The following is a 15,582-nucleotide window of genomic DNA, read 5'->3' on the forward strand; positions in this document are numbered from 1 at the left end:
TTATGCTGTTACCAGTGATGGAAAGGTGGCCAAGTGGAGGATGTCCCTGAGCCCTGATGACTGGAATTGGGGAGAACACTCCTGGAAGTCAATGTGTGGGCCTCCCCTGCCCCAGTATTTTTCATCAGACATCTCCTTTAATCTGGTAATATCTGAGAAAGGATATTGAATTCCTTGGACTTTGATCTGATACAACATTGCCACTTGAATGTTATTAAGTTTGGAAAATTTACAATTGTCCATTACCCTTTTTTAAAATCAAGTTTTGTGAAAGATTTGGCTGTGTTTTTTTTATAGTTTTCCACTAAGTTTTATTGAGCTACCAAAAGCTCAAAAGCCAAGTAAAAAGGTAACTTGCTTCCCATTACAAAAGGTTAGACTTTAAAATTGCAGAATTACTTCCTAATTAATGGCAAAATTAAGGGATATTTTTTAACTTTCAGATTTATCTTAAGTAAAAAACTGCCACACTACTGCCCTGGAGGAAGGTGCTGAGAGATAACATGAGAAAGTAAAGCCAAAAGGGGTTTGATGTGGGCATTTCAATACTACTGATCACATTGCATGTGCCACAGCCCATTACGACAGTGCAAGAACAACAGTGCAGAACTAGACTGCTAATTTTGCTTTGTTTCATTTTGCTGCCATCTAATTTAACTACTTATAGAGGAAATACTCTTGAAAGCATTAAAAACTAAGGGACAGTACTAGGATACCGACTCTTGTAATTTGTCCACAGATTTCTACCACAGTATTCTAGACTGTCTGGACATAAACAAACCAAGAAGAAGGACTAAGAAAGACCAAATGAAAAAGCTGTAATTCCATATATAAATTGACATAGCTATACTCCTTTTACTGTCAATGTTCAAAGGAGGATTATAGAAGACTCACAAGTGAACAGACTCAAAAGTGGGAGATATGTATGCAATTCTGTCTAATTTTATGCTTGTCAGGAAGAAAGGTCTGAGAAAATGTTGGATTTCACTGAAAATAAAATCTGATCTCTGATTAAAGTACTTCTTACTTTTAGACTTGGAAGGCTCTGCTGCATTAGTATCTGCATGTGATGAGAAGAATAACATATTCATGGTACATATTTATCACAGTGAAACTGCAGAGATACAAACACATACAAACAAAGGATGCCTGCTGCTCTCAAAGGAAAACCTTTCCTAGTTTTAGGAAAGGTACACCAAGAACAGAAAACTTAAATGTAAGAAAACCATCATAGTTTCACCCACAGGAGATTATTTATTTTCTCATGCTGGGCTGTGAACAAGCACACTGATATTCCAAATGGAGGGAAAATGCTGAAAGGCATTAAATGCTCACAAGTCCCAAGCACCCAGTTGCAGCTTTCTAGCTGGGAAGTGCTGGTCTAGTAGCATGCCACAGGTGATCATCTTAACATTTATTTTGCCATCACTGCTGAAAAGATCAAGAAACAGGAAGATGTCCAGAGAAATCATATGCATGTCAAGGACCATATGATTCTATAAATACAGATGCAGAACTGCATCTTTTGACTATTTAATTTCAGAAGAAAAAAACCTAGACAGCAGCACAGTCTTTAATCATCTTGCTAGTCACTGACAACTGTGGAAGTGGGCATGCTGTGTGGGACTCGGCTCTGAACGCTGGAGTACACCTCCATGACAACGTGCTGGCAAGCAGACAGACAGAAGCTAGCTCTGCACTAGCTAACTGAGGTACTGCAAACAGGGTAGCTCTGTGTACAGTTGCCCTACACACTTGCTCAAAACACCTGCAGGTGTAGCTCCAAGGCCCATGGTATTTCTGATCCTGGTACAGTCACTTGTGAATCCTCCTTCCTTTACATCAGCCTTAAAATTCATATCCTTGCTGACAACTCGCTTCTGTAAGAACTGTTACCTAGCTGGGTGAGAGGAATTACAGAAGTAAAACATAAAGCAGTACAAAGTATCAGAACCACACCAGCATTTGGGGCTATGTCTGGAACCCTAATTTAGAAGTAAGAAAAGTGAAATGTCCAAAGAGGGACCATAATAAATGCCTGGTATCGAATTATTTACTGCAGATTAAGAATATGTAATTTGCCCAGCATTTTTGTTTTGCTAAGAAGGCACAAGACAGACCCATTTATACACAGGGTAATACAATAAAAGAAGAGTTTGTACAATTTACATTTAAAAAAACCAGCAAGCTAAGCAACGAGCTTAAGTTAATAAGAAAAACTAAACTAGGAAATTAGGGGAAATGGTTTGATAGCAGGGCCAAATGGAAAGAAGAACAGTTTCCTTAATGAGGTAGTTACTGATCACCAGCAGTGCTCAAAGCAGGCATTTACTAACTGGAACAGATTGGGTAATCTATTTCTCTTAGTATGCTCCGTTTAAGATAATGTTGTTTCTTGTTGAGAATCTTGGGTGGATAGCAACTTTATGCCTGGATTTAACTTTGAAGAAATCTCTTTCTTGCTCTGTGAGGAGTAAAACCTTTTTAAGTCACCATGAAATAGATAAGGCCATCTCTACAGCACCATAAAGCTTACTTCAGAAAATAAAAGCTTGAGAAGAATCTTGTTTTCCAAACTGGCTTTTCAGCAATACCCTATGGTGGGAAATTCAGATCAATCAAAACGTGAAAACAAACGCTAAGAAAATATTTACATCATCATTGACTGTGTTCTGCCTTCACAGTTCTCAGGATATATGAGTTTGTTGACATCTTTTGAAATTAGTAATAGAACAGAAATTAAACAGGGTTGAGAGAGCTCAGTGAGAATTTAAAACTTCACTTCTTATTTACTGACTTCTGGATTTCAGCCATGCATTTGCTGACCTTTTTTATTCCACACTGCCATGTTCTCTCAAGCTTGGTTTACTCAGAGATTATCAATTCATCACTAAGAACAAAATGCCACTTTTCAAAAACATTACTTTAAAGTTTAAAAGATTTTGACAAGTCACACGTCTCTAAGGATTTGACAGGTAAAGCTGTCTATCACAAAGTAAAATGGTAACAGATAGGTTCAATCAAAATACGCAAACAAAAGTTATTTATCCCACCATCTAGAAATCTAAGAGTAAATGAAATAACGTCCAGAGTAAATACCCATCCTAGGAATTCAATCTACATGAAAATAGGAGGTTTTCTCCTTTACTATTTGTTTGCTTGGTGGCTTGGGCTTGGGGTTTTCATTTCTTTGGTTGGTTCGCTTGTTTTGGTTTTAAGATCAATAAATCCTTTAGCTATTAGTTGATTGCAATTTAACAGAATGATTAATTAGAAACATATGGCAACTCTCTACACTGTGTCTCTAATCAAAACTTGAAGCCTAAAGAAATTAAGTGAGAAAATACAAAATCAGGAGAGATAGACCCTGGTTGGACTAACTTTGGCTCAGAGTCCATAGGCATCTTGTGGAAATTTTCACTTGTATTCAGATACTTCAAGTGTGCTATACACGTGAAACTACATGCCTCCCTCTGGTCATGGAGAAAAACAGCAAGTCAGAGATTGGGCTGAATATCTGTTTGACTGCTGAAAGGAGAAAAAAAAGTGTCCTGTTGCTCCCCATTAGTTTGGAGTGTCCCTGAGATACTGCTGACTGGAACACAAAGACATCACAATATAAAGGCACAAAGGAAAATTGACTGGCATTAACATAACTCTTTTAATGGAACATTTTGCAGTATTTTTTTCACTTCCAAAGGGCCTTAAGGTCAGCTCTGTGCTGAGATGTGGAAAAGGCAGTGGGAAGAATAACTTAAAAAGATCAAGAGTTTTCATCCTTTCATCATCTAGTGAAAGAAAAATCCTTCCAAGCAATGATCTCCAAATTAAAAAAGATAATAAAATTTTAGTATCTCCTGCAAGATTTCTGCAGCACTTATGTTAAAATGTCACATTTCTTATTAGTATCAGGCTAGCTGAAAAAAATCCCAATGTTTTCAGTTGTCCAGAAGACAGCCTCAACAAAAAACATGTATAGTCCGTGTCTCAGTGCAACATACTGTTAACTGTGCAAAACCAATATCCAGATGAGTTTTGTTTTCCTTTGAGGCTGAGTAAAACAGCGCTGGGATTAGGAGAAAAATAATTAAGCAATGCAGACCAGATTCACTGGTGTGTGACAATTTGAGTCATTCCTGGTTTTCTAATTGGTTTGTTCAGATTAACAGACATTCCAAATTTACCTAACAAACAAGTAAATAATGTCACGTAATGCTTACTACAGTAGAGACATACCTCACTGCCCAGCACTAATTACTTCTGCAGTGTAGTGTCAGATCTACAAGGCATCCATATTTGCCTGGAACAACAGTGGTCAAAAAATGAACAAGGAGGACCCCATTACTGGGAATTTTTCTTCATCTGAATTCAATGAACCATTTCTTTCTCTCTTCATATCAGCACACACCACTTGTCAAGCTAAGGATTGGTACAATTAATGCACTAAACTCCATCCGTAAACTATCTACTCCATTTAGAAGTTTGAAATACAGGTCTGTTATAATTACATCCGTAATGCTGAATGAAATCCTTAGTCAAATTAACAATGATCATCCACAAATATCAGTGTCTAAAGAGACTGGATAGACACAGTTTCAACAGCTAGCAATTATGTACTGTGCAGATGTACAGCAAAATGCTTTGCTTCTCTGGCCACCAGACAGGTGGAAGTGAAAACAGGATTTCCAGTCTATGAAAATGCAAAGAATATAGTTACATGTAGCTATTTGAGAGCTGTAGTCTCTAGGAAGAGACTAGAGGATTTCAGCACAGATAGAATTTAATGCAAGAGTAATACAACAACATTCTCTCAAAAGAAAGCTGTGTAACATGCAATTCGACTCTATTGGGTCTCTCCTTACCATGGAAGAGGTCTAGATCATGTAAAGCATGTTTTAATTTGTTGTATCTTACCTCCCCCTCACTTCTTTGAGGAAAATAATTAGACTGCTAACAGTGAGACAATCTCCATTACATGCCAAGTTGTGGCTGATGATCCAAAATGTTGAAGAAATTAGTTTTTTCAATGAAATGGATGACGTAGACAAATCTTTGTTACGCCTCTTTCTTGGAGGTGGCCTAAAAACATTTTTAAGAAACTTCAAAGAACTGGACTAAACCAGACCTCTAAAAAGACATCCCCCATGACAACATTACATTGACCTCAAGTTTGTCAACATTTTAAAGCAACTGGAAGGAAACTAACTCTGCAAGTGCTGGTAAGTGCAACTATAATTGTATTTGCTGTTGAAAGGCTCCCTCACAAGGCAAAACACAAGGTTATCCCAAAATGAATGTAAGAAAACATCCTGTTGAAACAGCTTCTCCAAATGAGACTGTATCAACAGTAAATCCCAAGTTAGGCCAGTATTCAGGTTTTTGAAGAGGATCTGAACAGAGAAAAAAGCCCATATTCTTAAATGCATACATATGCCAATTAGGATTTTAGAGAAAAATGAATGCAGAAACCAGTGAATTTATGCCCTGAAACCCAGTTAGCTTCTACAATTATTATCCTAATATATTTAAATAAATGTTTAATCTACTGATTCCATTATTTTGCCTCAATAATATGAAAACAGAACTTTTCAACATTTAATTAGTATTTATTTTGTATGTACTATGTTTTGATTCTAACAAATGCTTTTTAGTTCCTTCACGTGTCATCTTCATCCCTGAAATATTCATCGGGATCAACTAAGCCTTTTGTTGTCTTCAATAAAAACTGTGTACCTAAAACAGCTGATACTAAGAATCAAGCCATAAAAGCAACCAAAATACCACTTAGACCAGAAAGCTAGTTCCTTTCTGCAATTTTCATCAGCAAGATCCTTTTGCCCCTCACTTCTGTGCAAAAAAAAAAACCCCTTCAGACCAAGTTTTCCACAATTATGGGCAGAAATAGCATCACTGCTTCACTCCTTCCTTTACAGAAATACCTCTACTTTTTTCTGACTAACCCAACATCTGAATGTCTTCATATAAAAAAGCTCCAATAAACACAAGTAATCATTTTCTAAGGATAAGTGCAAGAAAGCTTTTGTCACACCAGTGTGTGCTTCCACTATGGGCCAAACAACTGCTCTGTGTTAAGGAAAACGTTTTCAGGGTGCCTGTAAATGCTCATACAGATTTGATCCAAACAAAGAAACAGTGATATTATCACAGGTACGTGTACACTGGCAGATGTTCATGGGATTATTTTATATGTAATTTTCTTCCATTCTCAGTTTCTGCAGAACTTTCAAACTCCTTAACAAGCCAAATACCAACGACTCTGAATATGCCCAAAATGGGTTGGTCGCCTTTGCCTCGCGCTATGACCACCTCAGGCAGGTGCCAAACCCCACAGGAAGAGTCATTTTGGGACTCCACCCACAGCACAGGGAAGGAGGATGTCTGCAGCCTCCAAAGGAGAGGGAAGGCAGGCTACATGAGCCAAAATTGAATAAAGCAGCCCAGTCAGGTTTAGGAGAGGTGTGCCTACAGACACCAGTGTGCTTCTAACCAGCAACGTATGGTCAGAATTTGCGCCCTCCTCCTCTGCCAACATGTCACCCGCAAGGACTTGTGTTGGCAGTTCAGAATTCGGTACTAAAGAAGGAAGGTATTTATAGGACACTTGCTCTACTTACTGCAGAAGCTGAAAGGTGTCACCTACCCTCACTGTGGAGGGGCAATGGAAAGGGTTTCTCTTACCATTTAGAAAGCTGTAGTGGGTAGATTCGGATTGTACAGAAGGAAGAAATTTTTATGATAAGAGTGGTGAGTCACTGGAAAAAGGTTGACCACAGAAGTTTTGGATGTCCCATCACTGGAAGTGTTCAAAGTCAGGTTGCACACGGCTTTAAGCAACCTGATCTAGTGAAAGATGTCCCTGCCTGTGGCAGGAAGGTTAATCCATTAGCTAGGTTTGTACATGAATCTCCTTCACCATCAGTTTTTACTATTGGCCATACCTCGGCTCTTTCCTATTGCCTGACTGTGGCAGACAACAATTTAATTTGCCAAGAACTACAACACCTGAATTTAAATAGAAATTAAGTTAAATACAATCTCTGTATCACAGGCAAACTGGTACAGTCAAACTAAGTCTAATTTTAAATTCTGAAAACCCCTCATAGTGCTAACTGCCACAGATTCCACATTTAACATTCAGATTTAAGCAGCATGCAGTAATTATGGTGTAGAATCACATATTTAAAATGAAGCAGCAAGAAAAACAAGAAAAACACCAGTACATAAAATTTCTTGTAACTTCACAATGCTTTAAGCAGAGTGTTGAAAACCTGAGAACTTGCAATCATTACAGTATTGAAAAAGGTTCCACGGTATTTCAAAAAGCTATTACAGTTCTTTGCACCCATTTTACTCATATCTAAGACTGCATAAATTCAATACTAAAGAATTAGCACTACATACAAAGTATGTAGTATACATACCTATCAAAGGCATGTATATACTTTGGGCTACACTCATACCTTTAATAGGCATCCATATTAAAGGTGGTGAATGAACCTCTTAGGGCTCTACACAAGGACATTTTCCAACCTCCATGAAAAAGCATGCAGGAATTGATGAATGAAAGATCATTTGTTATTTTACTGATAACTTTTTAAAAAACTTGGTTGAAATACGCAAAGACTTTATTTCATAAGTCACTTTTTCACTTAATTTTACACTTAGTAGTGTGTCCAACATAATTACTCATAATAAATTGCCATATGATTGAATTTTTCTCTTTATCCAAAAAGCATTACCAACATCTGATGTTTTACTGATTAGAATCTGGCTCAATGTCTGTAATGGAATTTTCCACACAAAAAATCCCATGTTAATTCTGAGAGAATGCTTACAGAAAGAGAACTGTAAACATTTCTATACCTTCTCTAAAACTAGGATGGAAGAGAAAATAATTCCTCAAGACAATCTTAATTATATGTATATAAAAATGAAACATGCTAAATTTCACTGACACTCACAAAGTGTGGCAAGACAGTAGGGGGAGATTGCGTAGAACATGAAAATAATAATTTCTGCAGTATTAAAGAAGAGGTTATGTAACATTTCCTATGAATTGTTTTCTTATTGGATTTTTAAGATAAACGAAAAAGAATGCCAGAATATTAATAGAAACTCTTAAAAACCACAGCAGCATTAGAAAAGATATAATGCTGGAGGATAAGGCAACAAAACTGACCAGTGTAAACCTTCCCAAGCAGGACTGACACAGGAGCATGATTCTCTTGCAACACAGTGAAATTAATGCTGGAATTAATATTTATTTATTTAGTAAATAAGTTATTCTTTCAGCAAATATTTCTAGAAGAGTAAATGGAAGACCGAGCTATAGCAAGTTCCTAAATCCTTGGAACTTTTAGATTCTTAAGAGGACAAATTCAGAACAAACCCACTACTTATAGACAGATTTAGTGACTCAAAACATCTGCAACGAATGATAACGGATTTATGTCACATGCCCAAAACAAACCTCTTTCACATTCAAAGTTAAAGAGTTTGGTGTCAAAAATCAACTACAGTGATGAGAATACCCTGGCTTTGCAAGCAAGATTGTAGTAAATCTCAAATCATGACTACTTCATGGGATTAAAGGCAAGTTAATAATTTTCAGAGTAAAATAATTACTGTACAGACCATGTATGTTTCCTTCCATGTCAGATAAAATTCAACTGTAGCTCAGCAACTAAAGCATAAGGAAATTAACAGCAACTAAAGTAATTAAGCTTATTAAGCAACTAAAGAAAATTAAGCTTATGAGATTCTGTATGACAGAAACAAGCAAGATGCCTATAATTCAAACTACTAACAAACATCACCAAACCGGAGATGTGATGAACCATATGTGGAGGACAAAGAGATGAGAAAGCATCAGAGCACAGCATCAACAGAACCCACAAAGAAGTAATAGAGATTAATATTTTCAACAAATGGGTAACAAAGCAAATGAAGAAGACACAAGAGACACATACAAGCGATGATATGAGAATACATGGTAAGATGCTTAAAATTTGATTAAAATGCATTGAAGAGGAACAGTAGCTTGAACAAAGTCTACAGCTGGATTCTACCACTGCAATGTTCGTTAAATCTAACACTATATACTGGTGACTATCTACTACAACCCTGAAAAGAAATTAAAAATGAGTAGCAAATGTTGACTCAAACTGCACAAATGGAAAAGGCTGTGCAAGTCTGTAAGGAAATCTCTGGAAATAATGGAAAATGGAATTGGAGGGGTGGGATAAACAAAAAAAAAAAAAAACAAAACAAAACAAAACAAAAAAACGACTGATGAACCAAACTACAGCTGGTAGATGAGCTCACCATATATTAACACAGGATGAAGATCCCACTAGCATGGTGTCATTACAGCCTTGAGAGGGATGCTGAGATCTTTGGAATTCTGTTTGAAACGGGAGAGCTAGAACATTTGTACACTTAATTCAACGTGGTGAATGGCTGAAAATAGCTGGAGAATTTGACTCTTCCATTTTATAAGGCTATCTTAGATTAATATGCGTAGCCTTTCATTGCAACAGCAGACATGCTGAAAACATATTTCTAGATGTGTCCAAAAAATCTCACTGAGACACAAAGTAAATCTTAACAGGACAGTTACTGTTTAGGCATCTATTTTAAAATAATTTTTATTCACTATCACATCCTTTCATAAGGGCAGACTTCTAACACATCAAGATTTTTACACAGCTTGTTGAAAGAATGAACCATAAACATTATGTCGTTTTCAATTCTTTGAAATTGAATGCCATGTTCAGCATCTTGAGACATCCCACTCCTCTGAAATCTACTGCTGGGCAGCTAACTAGTTCAGCCTTGCCCTGCACCATCTTCCAAATTGTCCTTCCTCCCAGTCTTAACTTCTTTATCAGCTATACAGAAAAAAGGATTACTTCTTAACAACTTCTGTACTGTTCTTGCACCCCTACATAGTACCTTGTGAAGTTCATATTCTCATTTCACCTGCAGAACCATCCCCCATCCTTTCATAATAAACACAAATAAAATATAAAAAATAAAGCTAAAAAATTTGGAAACAAAGATGTGGTAAAGTGAAATATGGAGGAAGACCCTTCAAAAGAAATACAGGTTTAACATACAGCCATTATGATTCATTGAGCAAGTCTGAAGTTAGAAGAGATTAAGTGAATTCGCAGTACCATTTGCTAAGAGTAAGAAATAAATTCTCTAGCCATATGCTGCTGATGTTACGAAAAGGACAGTGAAGTGTCCTCTGAGGCTGGAATGGGACCTATCCCTTAGGCAACTGAAACCATATCTAAAGATCTGCACTGTGGTCATTGGCACTGAACATGCCTGGGACAACACAGCAAAATTTGAGAGCTGGCCCAGCTGCGTGGAAAGCTTCTCTTCTTTGGGAAGGGAACAGGCAGTTCCTCTCCAAAAAACTCTGCATGGTAACTAAAAATCAGAAGACATATTTCTCAAGATGGTAACTTACAACTGAAGTGCTGATTAAAAGAGGTAACTTAGACATATGGAGACAAATATAGCTGTGCCTAGTTGTGTCAAAAGCTACAGGAAGTTTTTTAGCACCAGGGGTTTTTCAATTTTCCTTTCCTGTTTTTTTACTCCTTCTTCAAAAAGGGTGGATATTTTCCAGTTCGGTTTATCTCCTGTGCTCAGGCAGTGGATTTCAACTTTTAAAATGACAGAGCTGGAGTAGAAGAAAGCTGTTTCTAGAAGGTTTGGAAATTCACAGCCATTGAAACTTAAAATTCCTTTTCTTGTATCTGCATTAAAAGAAATCCTATGAACCTTTTAAACAATACGGAAAACAAAGTACATAACTTACCTCATAGTAACTTCGGACAGCATTGCAAAATGCTTCATCTGCCACGATTTGCGTCTCCCCATTCAAAAAGGCCTGGAAACGTTCCTTCAGGATCTGTAGCTGCTGCTTATTGAGCTATGCAAGAAAAAAAAGGAAGAGAACAATAATAAATGCAGTTAGTCTTGAAGTAAAAATAAGCAGCACTATTCACCCTTGGAAGCTGTGTACAGGGAAGAAAAGGCAGAGGCTTTCTGGCCACCGGACTCATGCAAGCCAGGCTGCTGCAGCAAGTTGTGAATGCACTTAGCATGCATCTAAGCCTCTACTCTCTCCCTTGTGTCCTCAGGTTGTTACAGGTAATTCTGCATGGATACCTCTTCTGAGCAATATTTTATATGTATATGCTAAATAAAATGGCTGACCTTCCCAATGGCAGCCGCACCAGCTAATACAACTTAGCCCTTAGCTCCACTCTTCAAATATTTAAATTTTTTTCACCTTTCAAATAAATGAAAGGCAAATGAGACACCTCATTTTTTTTTGAGTAATATAGTTACTACCATTGGCATGTTGTAACAAGCATGCTCACTGTGAAGAAAATGGATGAAGCATGTTGCCAATTAAGAAAATGGACTTCTAGGCACTGATGTTCTACCACTATGAACAACATGAAACAACTAATCTTGTGGAACAGCAATCACAAGGCTCCAAGACTGATACCAAATTACATTTGGCGGACTTCATATCAAAGTTGAATGCATTTTAAAAACAGACTTCTAGTAGTGAATGTTACATGATTAAACATTGCAATCAACCCACTTTGATAAAAGTTTGTTATGGGGAAAAAGCAAAATCTGAAAGCCCTCCAGGGATGCAGACACAGGCCTTTTGCCAAGGTTCCTATCAGCTCTTTAAATATTTATTAATATATTTCTCCTTATCAAATCTGTGAGAAGTTAGAATGTCACATCAAAGGAGACTGCCACTAACATACTAACATAAGAAAGCAACAGTTAAAAAACAGTTGTTATGCTTTCCCAGAACTTAAAAAATCATGTAAAGCCTTTATTCCAGTGAGTATTCCTAAACTTTAAATTTAACATTAAAAAAAATCAATCATAACTGAAAAGTTTTTTCATCCTTCTTGTATGTGGCTTAGTTAAAACAAACAAACAAACAAACAAATAAATGTATATCCAGAAATTGAAAATCTTTTTCCAGAGAGCAGAAAGTTATATTTGTAATGGCTAACCTGCAATAAATAATGTTACCCTGATCACATCATTGTTTCTTACAGAAGAACTGTTTGGCATCTACAGTAAGTATGATGACCCTAGGCTTTCAGGTCTCTAGTGTCGACACTCTTAAGACATTTAAATTACAACCCTGTTACAAGATAAGCAAAATTACTTCTACACTGACAAGGTGACTACCTTGAACAATCTCTATTTCCTTAATATCAAGGGAGGATTTTCATCCTACATAAAGTCTGATAAGTTTGTCAAGTTATATGCTTCTATGAAGCAATTTACTGCAAAACTCTCTCCAAATTGAATGCAAACCTGAAAGCTGTTCTATTTTCTCAGGAAACAACAGTTTAGATGCCATCTAAATACTTGATATAAAAAATCCTCTAAAAAATGGTGAAATGTAGGCAGTAGCAATGCAAAGCCAAAGAACTATGCCTTTGAAAAAAATCTAAGCTAGTTAAAAATACATGCTAATTCTGTTCTTCATCTTAACAAAACAATTAGTGACACAGAACAAGCCCCAAGAAACCCCTACACAAGAAAACGTCTCCCGTTGAGGCAAGCAAACTTCAACAGAGGTTGCTGTGACTTGGAAAAATTTCCTGCATGAGCTCTTGAGATCAGCAGCTCAACACTGATACGCTGCCTGCCTGTACCACTGCTAGTTAAAAATCAGTAGAAGTATTTGTATTATGTCTGCACATACACCAAAAATGGCATCTATCCACCTGTTTGCCAGACATCCATTCCTTGAACAGAATCTGTGCCACAAAAGTTAGCGGTTTCTAACAGAAATAAAACTTTATTCCCAGATATGCAGGACAGGTCCTTTATTCAATTCCCCTTTTTCCTCTCTCGCTTTCTAAAGATATTGGACAAGTTGAGATATGGGAAAATGCAAATCATTAAGGATGGTTTGGTTTTTTTTCCAGCACACACTTGTTCTTGAAGGGGACTTAAAGAGCTGAGCGCTCCCACAGACGGTGCTCCACTGCTGAGCAAGCAGCTCTTTCATCCCATGGAATATTCACAGCTCTGCCATGAGAACACGCGGGCTTCCTGCCAAGGCAATTATGGAAATGTGTTTTCATGCTTGCAGACTTCATTCTTTAGGTGATTTGCTTGTCTATTACCCACATATCAAACAAAAACATAATGAATAAGGCAATGAAATATAAATTTAATTCTGAGTTCCTCATTTCTAACCATCATAGTTCAGCAAACTGAAATGCCTTTAATATTTATATATGGCTTTCATATTCACTACTTAGGTAGTAAGTAATTCTAAAGGTTCAGTGGCATTTTAGGATTACTGTACATTTCTTAAATTACTTATGTTTTAGTGAAAAATCTGGATGCATAGGGGAGTAAAGTTCTCATGCAAAACTAAAGAATAATAATAACTGCAATGAAAAATATGAAAAGCTACACCTTGGACTAAGGATGATCTGAAGTCTATTTTACAGGTCCCAAGTACCGTCATATATAGAGACACAGTTGTGTTAACTGTTGAAATACAGAACAGTTTATAGTAATCTGCTGTAGCATACAGTTCCTCTGTTTATTTTATTTGTCAGAATATTGAGTATACTGTGAATTCTCAATCCTTTTTTTTTTTTTTATGTTGGCCATTTTTAATGGATTCATTAACACTCTGCAGTTTGCTGCCAATTCCCTTTAAAAATGAAAAAAAAACCAAAACTAACAGTAAAAGTAGTAACAAAAATGCAGAGAAAAAAGGGAAGTCTAATTGGATTAGAACATCATAACAATAAATGGAGAGAAACAGGTGTCTGTATAGGACATTAACTCTTGGACACTGCCAAACAGCTCAACCTGTCCAAGTGTGGGCTACCTTTGAAGCTGTACATCTTTGTTAGGAAGGAACAAGAGATGAGGACATCATGCATAACAAGAATCCCAAGCGAAATGCTTAAAATTAAGGGCAACAATCCTGGCCAGATTCCCTCTGGTAGGAGTTCACATAAAGGAGCTCAAAATCCTTCTGCGGTAGGTTTACCTTTTCTCTGCACGTGCCCTTTCCTCCTTTTCTCTATGCAAGACCTGTACATGTCAGACCTTTGATTTCAGTCCCTCACTACTTCTTTACATCTTTCCTGTCAGGGCCTCTGTGTCCGCATTTTAATTCTAATAGAAACAACCATGAACAGCAAAATTAAAATGAAAATAAAAATTGACATTACTACATGTACCCCCAAATGTAAACTGAACTCTGAATATCACTTGAAGCGTACAGCAAAGCCTCACTGGTTCTGCTGCTTTCCATCAACCTGCTTCAGTTTTGTATTGCTTATTTGGATTTTGCATTCTCAGGGGTATGAGATCTGTTGTCATACCTCTGTGTGATACTTCTTAAATAACTACTGCTGCTTCATGGGAGAATGTATAACTAAATTCCAGTGACTCAGAATATCAGTTTTGATTGCATTCTGCAGAATGACTGAAGATAAGCAAAGACAACTATAAGGGAAAACAAGATTAACTGCCCTCAAATTTTCTTTTTCTTTATTGCAGTCACACAACAGATACAAATTTATTTTCCCCTCCAACCCTGTGCCTTTCACAAAAGATAACATTTATTTTTTACTTTACATTTGCTAACCTTAGTTGACTATCAAAAAATGAAAACATATAGTTAAGATAGATTAAACTTCTCAAAGATATATTTAATTAAGAATAACTGTTTTTCAAGTTGCAATAGCAATTTCACGTTTTGTAATTTACAGAGTAATACAAAGGTATCGAAAGAGCCTCAAGCACTTAACTATTAAAAAAAATTGTCACCTTGCATTTAGCATTTCAAAGAAGTCTTATATATCCCAATATATTCCTCTTTGATGACTAGTTTGAAGATTTGCTTTTTCCCTTCTAAAGCGAAGAACTTGGGTATGAAAATCTAGATGCATTTCTGTTTTAGCTCCACTGATACCTTTCAACAATTTCAATAAATGGATTTTGCACAGAGTTTAAATTCTCATTTTTATAAGAAGTTGCATTTCAATATCTGGCAGTTTAGGGAATTGTTCCAAAGTCACAGGTTTTACTTCATTAAATAAGAAACTCCAACATTTTGAAGGAAAAATTAAGCATGTATGTATTTGTAATAGCAATACTGCTTATTTCTCTTTGAAAGAAAGAAGGAAAAAAATAAAACCCTATCTTCACAGAGTCTGATGCTAGAACTAGAGCTTTTCCCCTGCTTCCCACTGCCTAAGAACACAGAGTAGCTCGCTACTGCCCTAAACATGTGCAGCCAACAGCAGCTGGCAAAGACATAACTCATAGCACAGCTGTCCCCTACAAAACTTGGGCCTTTAAAATAAAAAAGCTTAAAATGCGACCTGTGTGTTGGCCACAACCAGCCTCTCCTGCCTTGCCCCAGAGCAATGCAGATGCTGGCTTGCAACCACAGCCTGCAGCTGACCCTATTCCCCCCAAGTGCAGCCAGCCAAAGAGCTGGTACTGGGGGAATAACAT

The 15,582-nt window shown here is 36.9% G+C and overlaps 1 protein-coding gene across 20 annotated transcripts in view; it reads right to left on the reverse strand.

The window, feature by feature from the left end:
• The window catches only part of CADPS2 (calcium dependent secretion activator 2), a 316,654-nt gene that overhangs the window by 236,470 nt on the left and 64,602 nt on the right, over window positions 1-15,582 (reverse strand). For all 20 annotated transcript variants that reach the window (XM_042792988.1, XM_042792986.1, XM_042792978.1 and 17 more), the window contains exon 2: window positions 10,856-10,969. In XM_042792988.1, the coding sequence (XP_042648922.1) occupies window positions 10,856-10,969 (114 nt within the window). The remainder of the gene's footprint in view (window positions 1-10,855; window positions 10,970-15,582) is intronic.

The sequence above is a fragment of the Tyto alba genome, unplaced genomic scaffold (genome assembly GCF_018691265.1).
Source record: "Tyto alba isolate M040663 unplaced genomic scaffold, T.alba_DEE_v4.0 Super-Scaffold_2, whole genome shotgun sequence".
NCBI classification, from domain to species: Eukaryota; Metazoa; Chordata; class Aves; order Strigiformes; family Tytonidae; genus Tyto; species Tyto alba.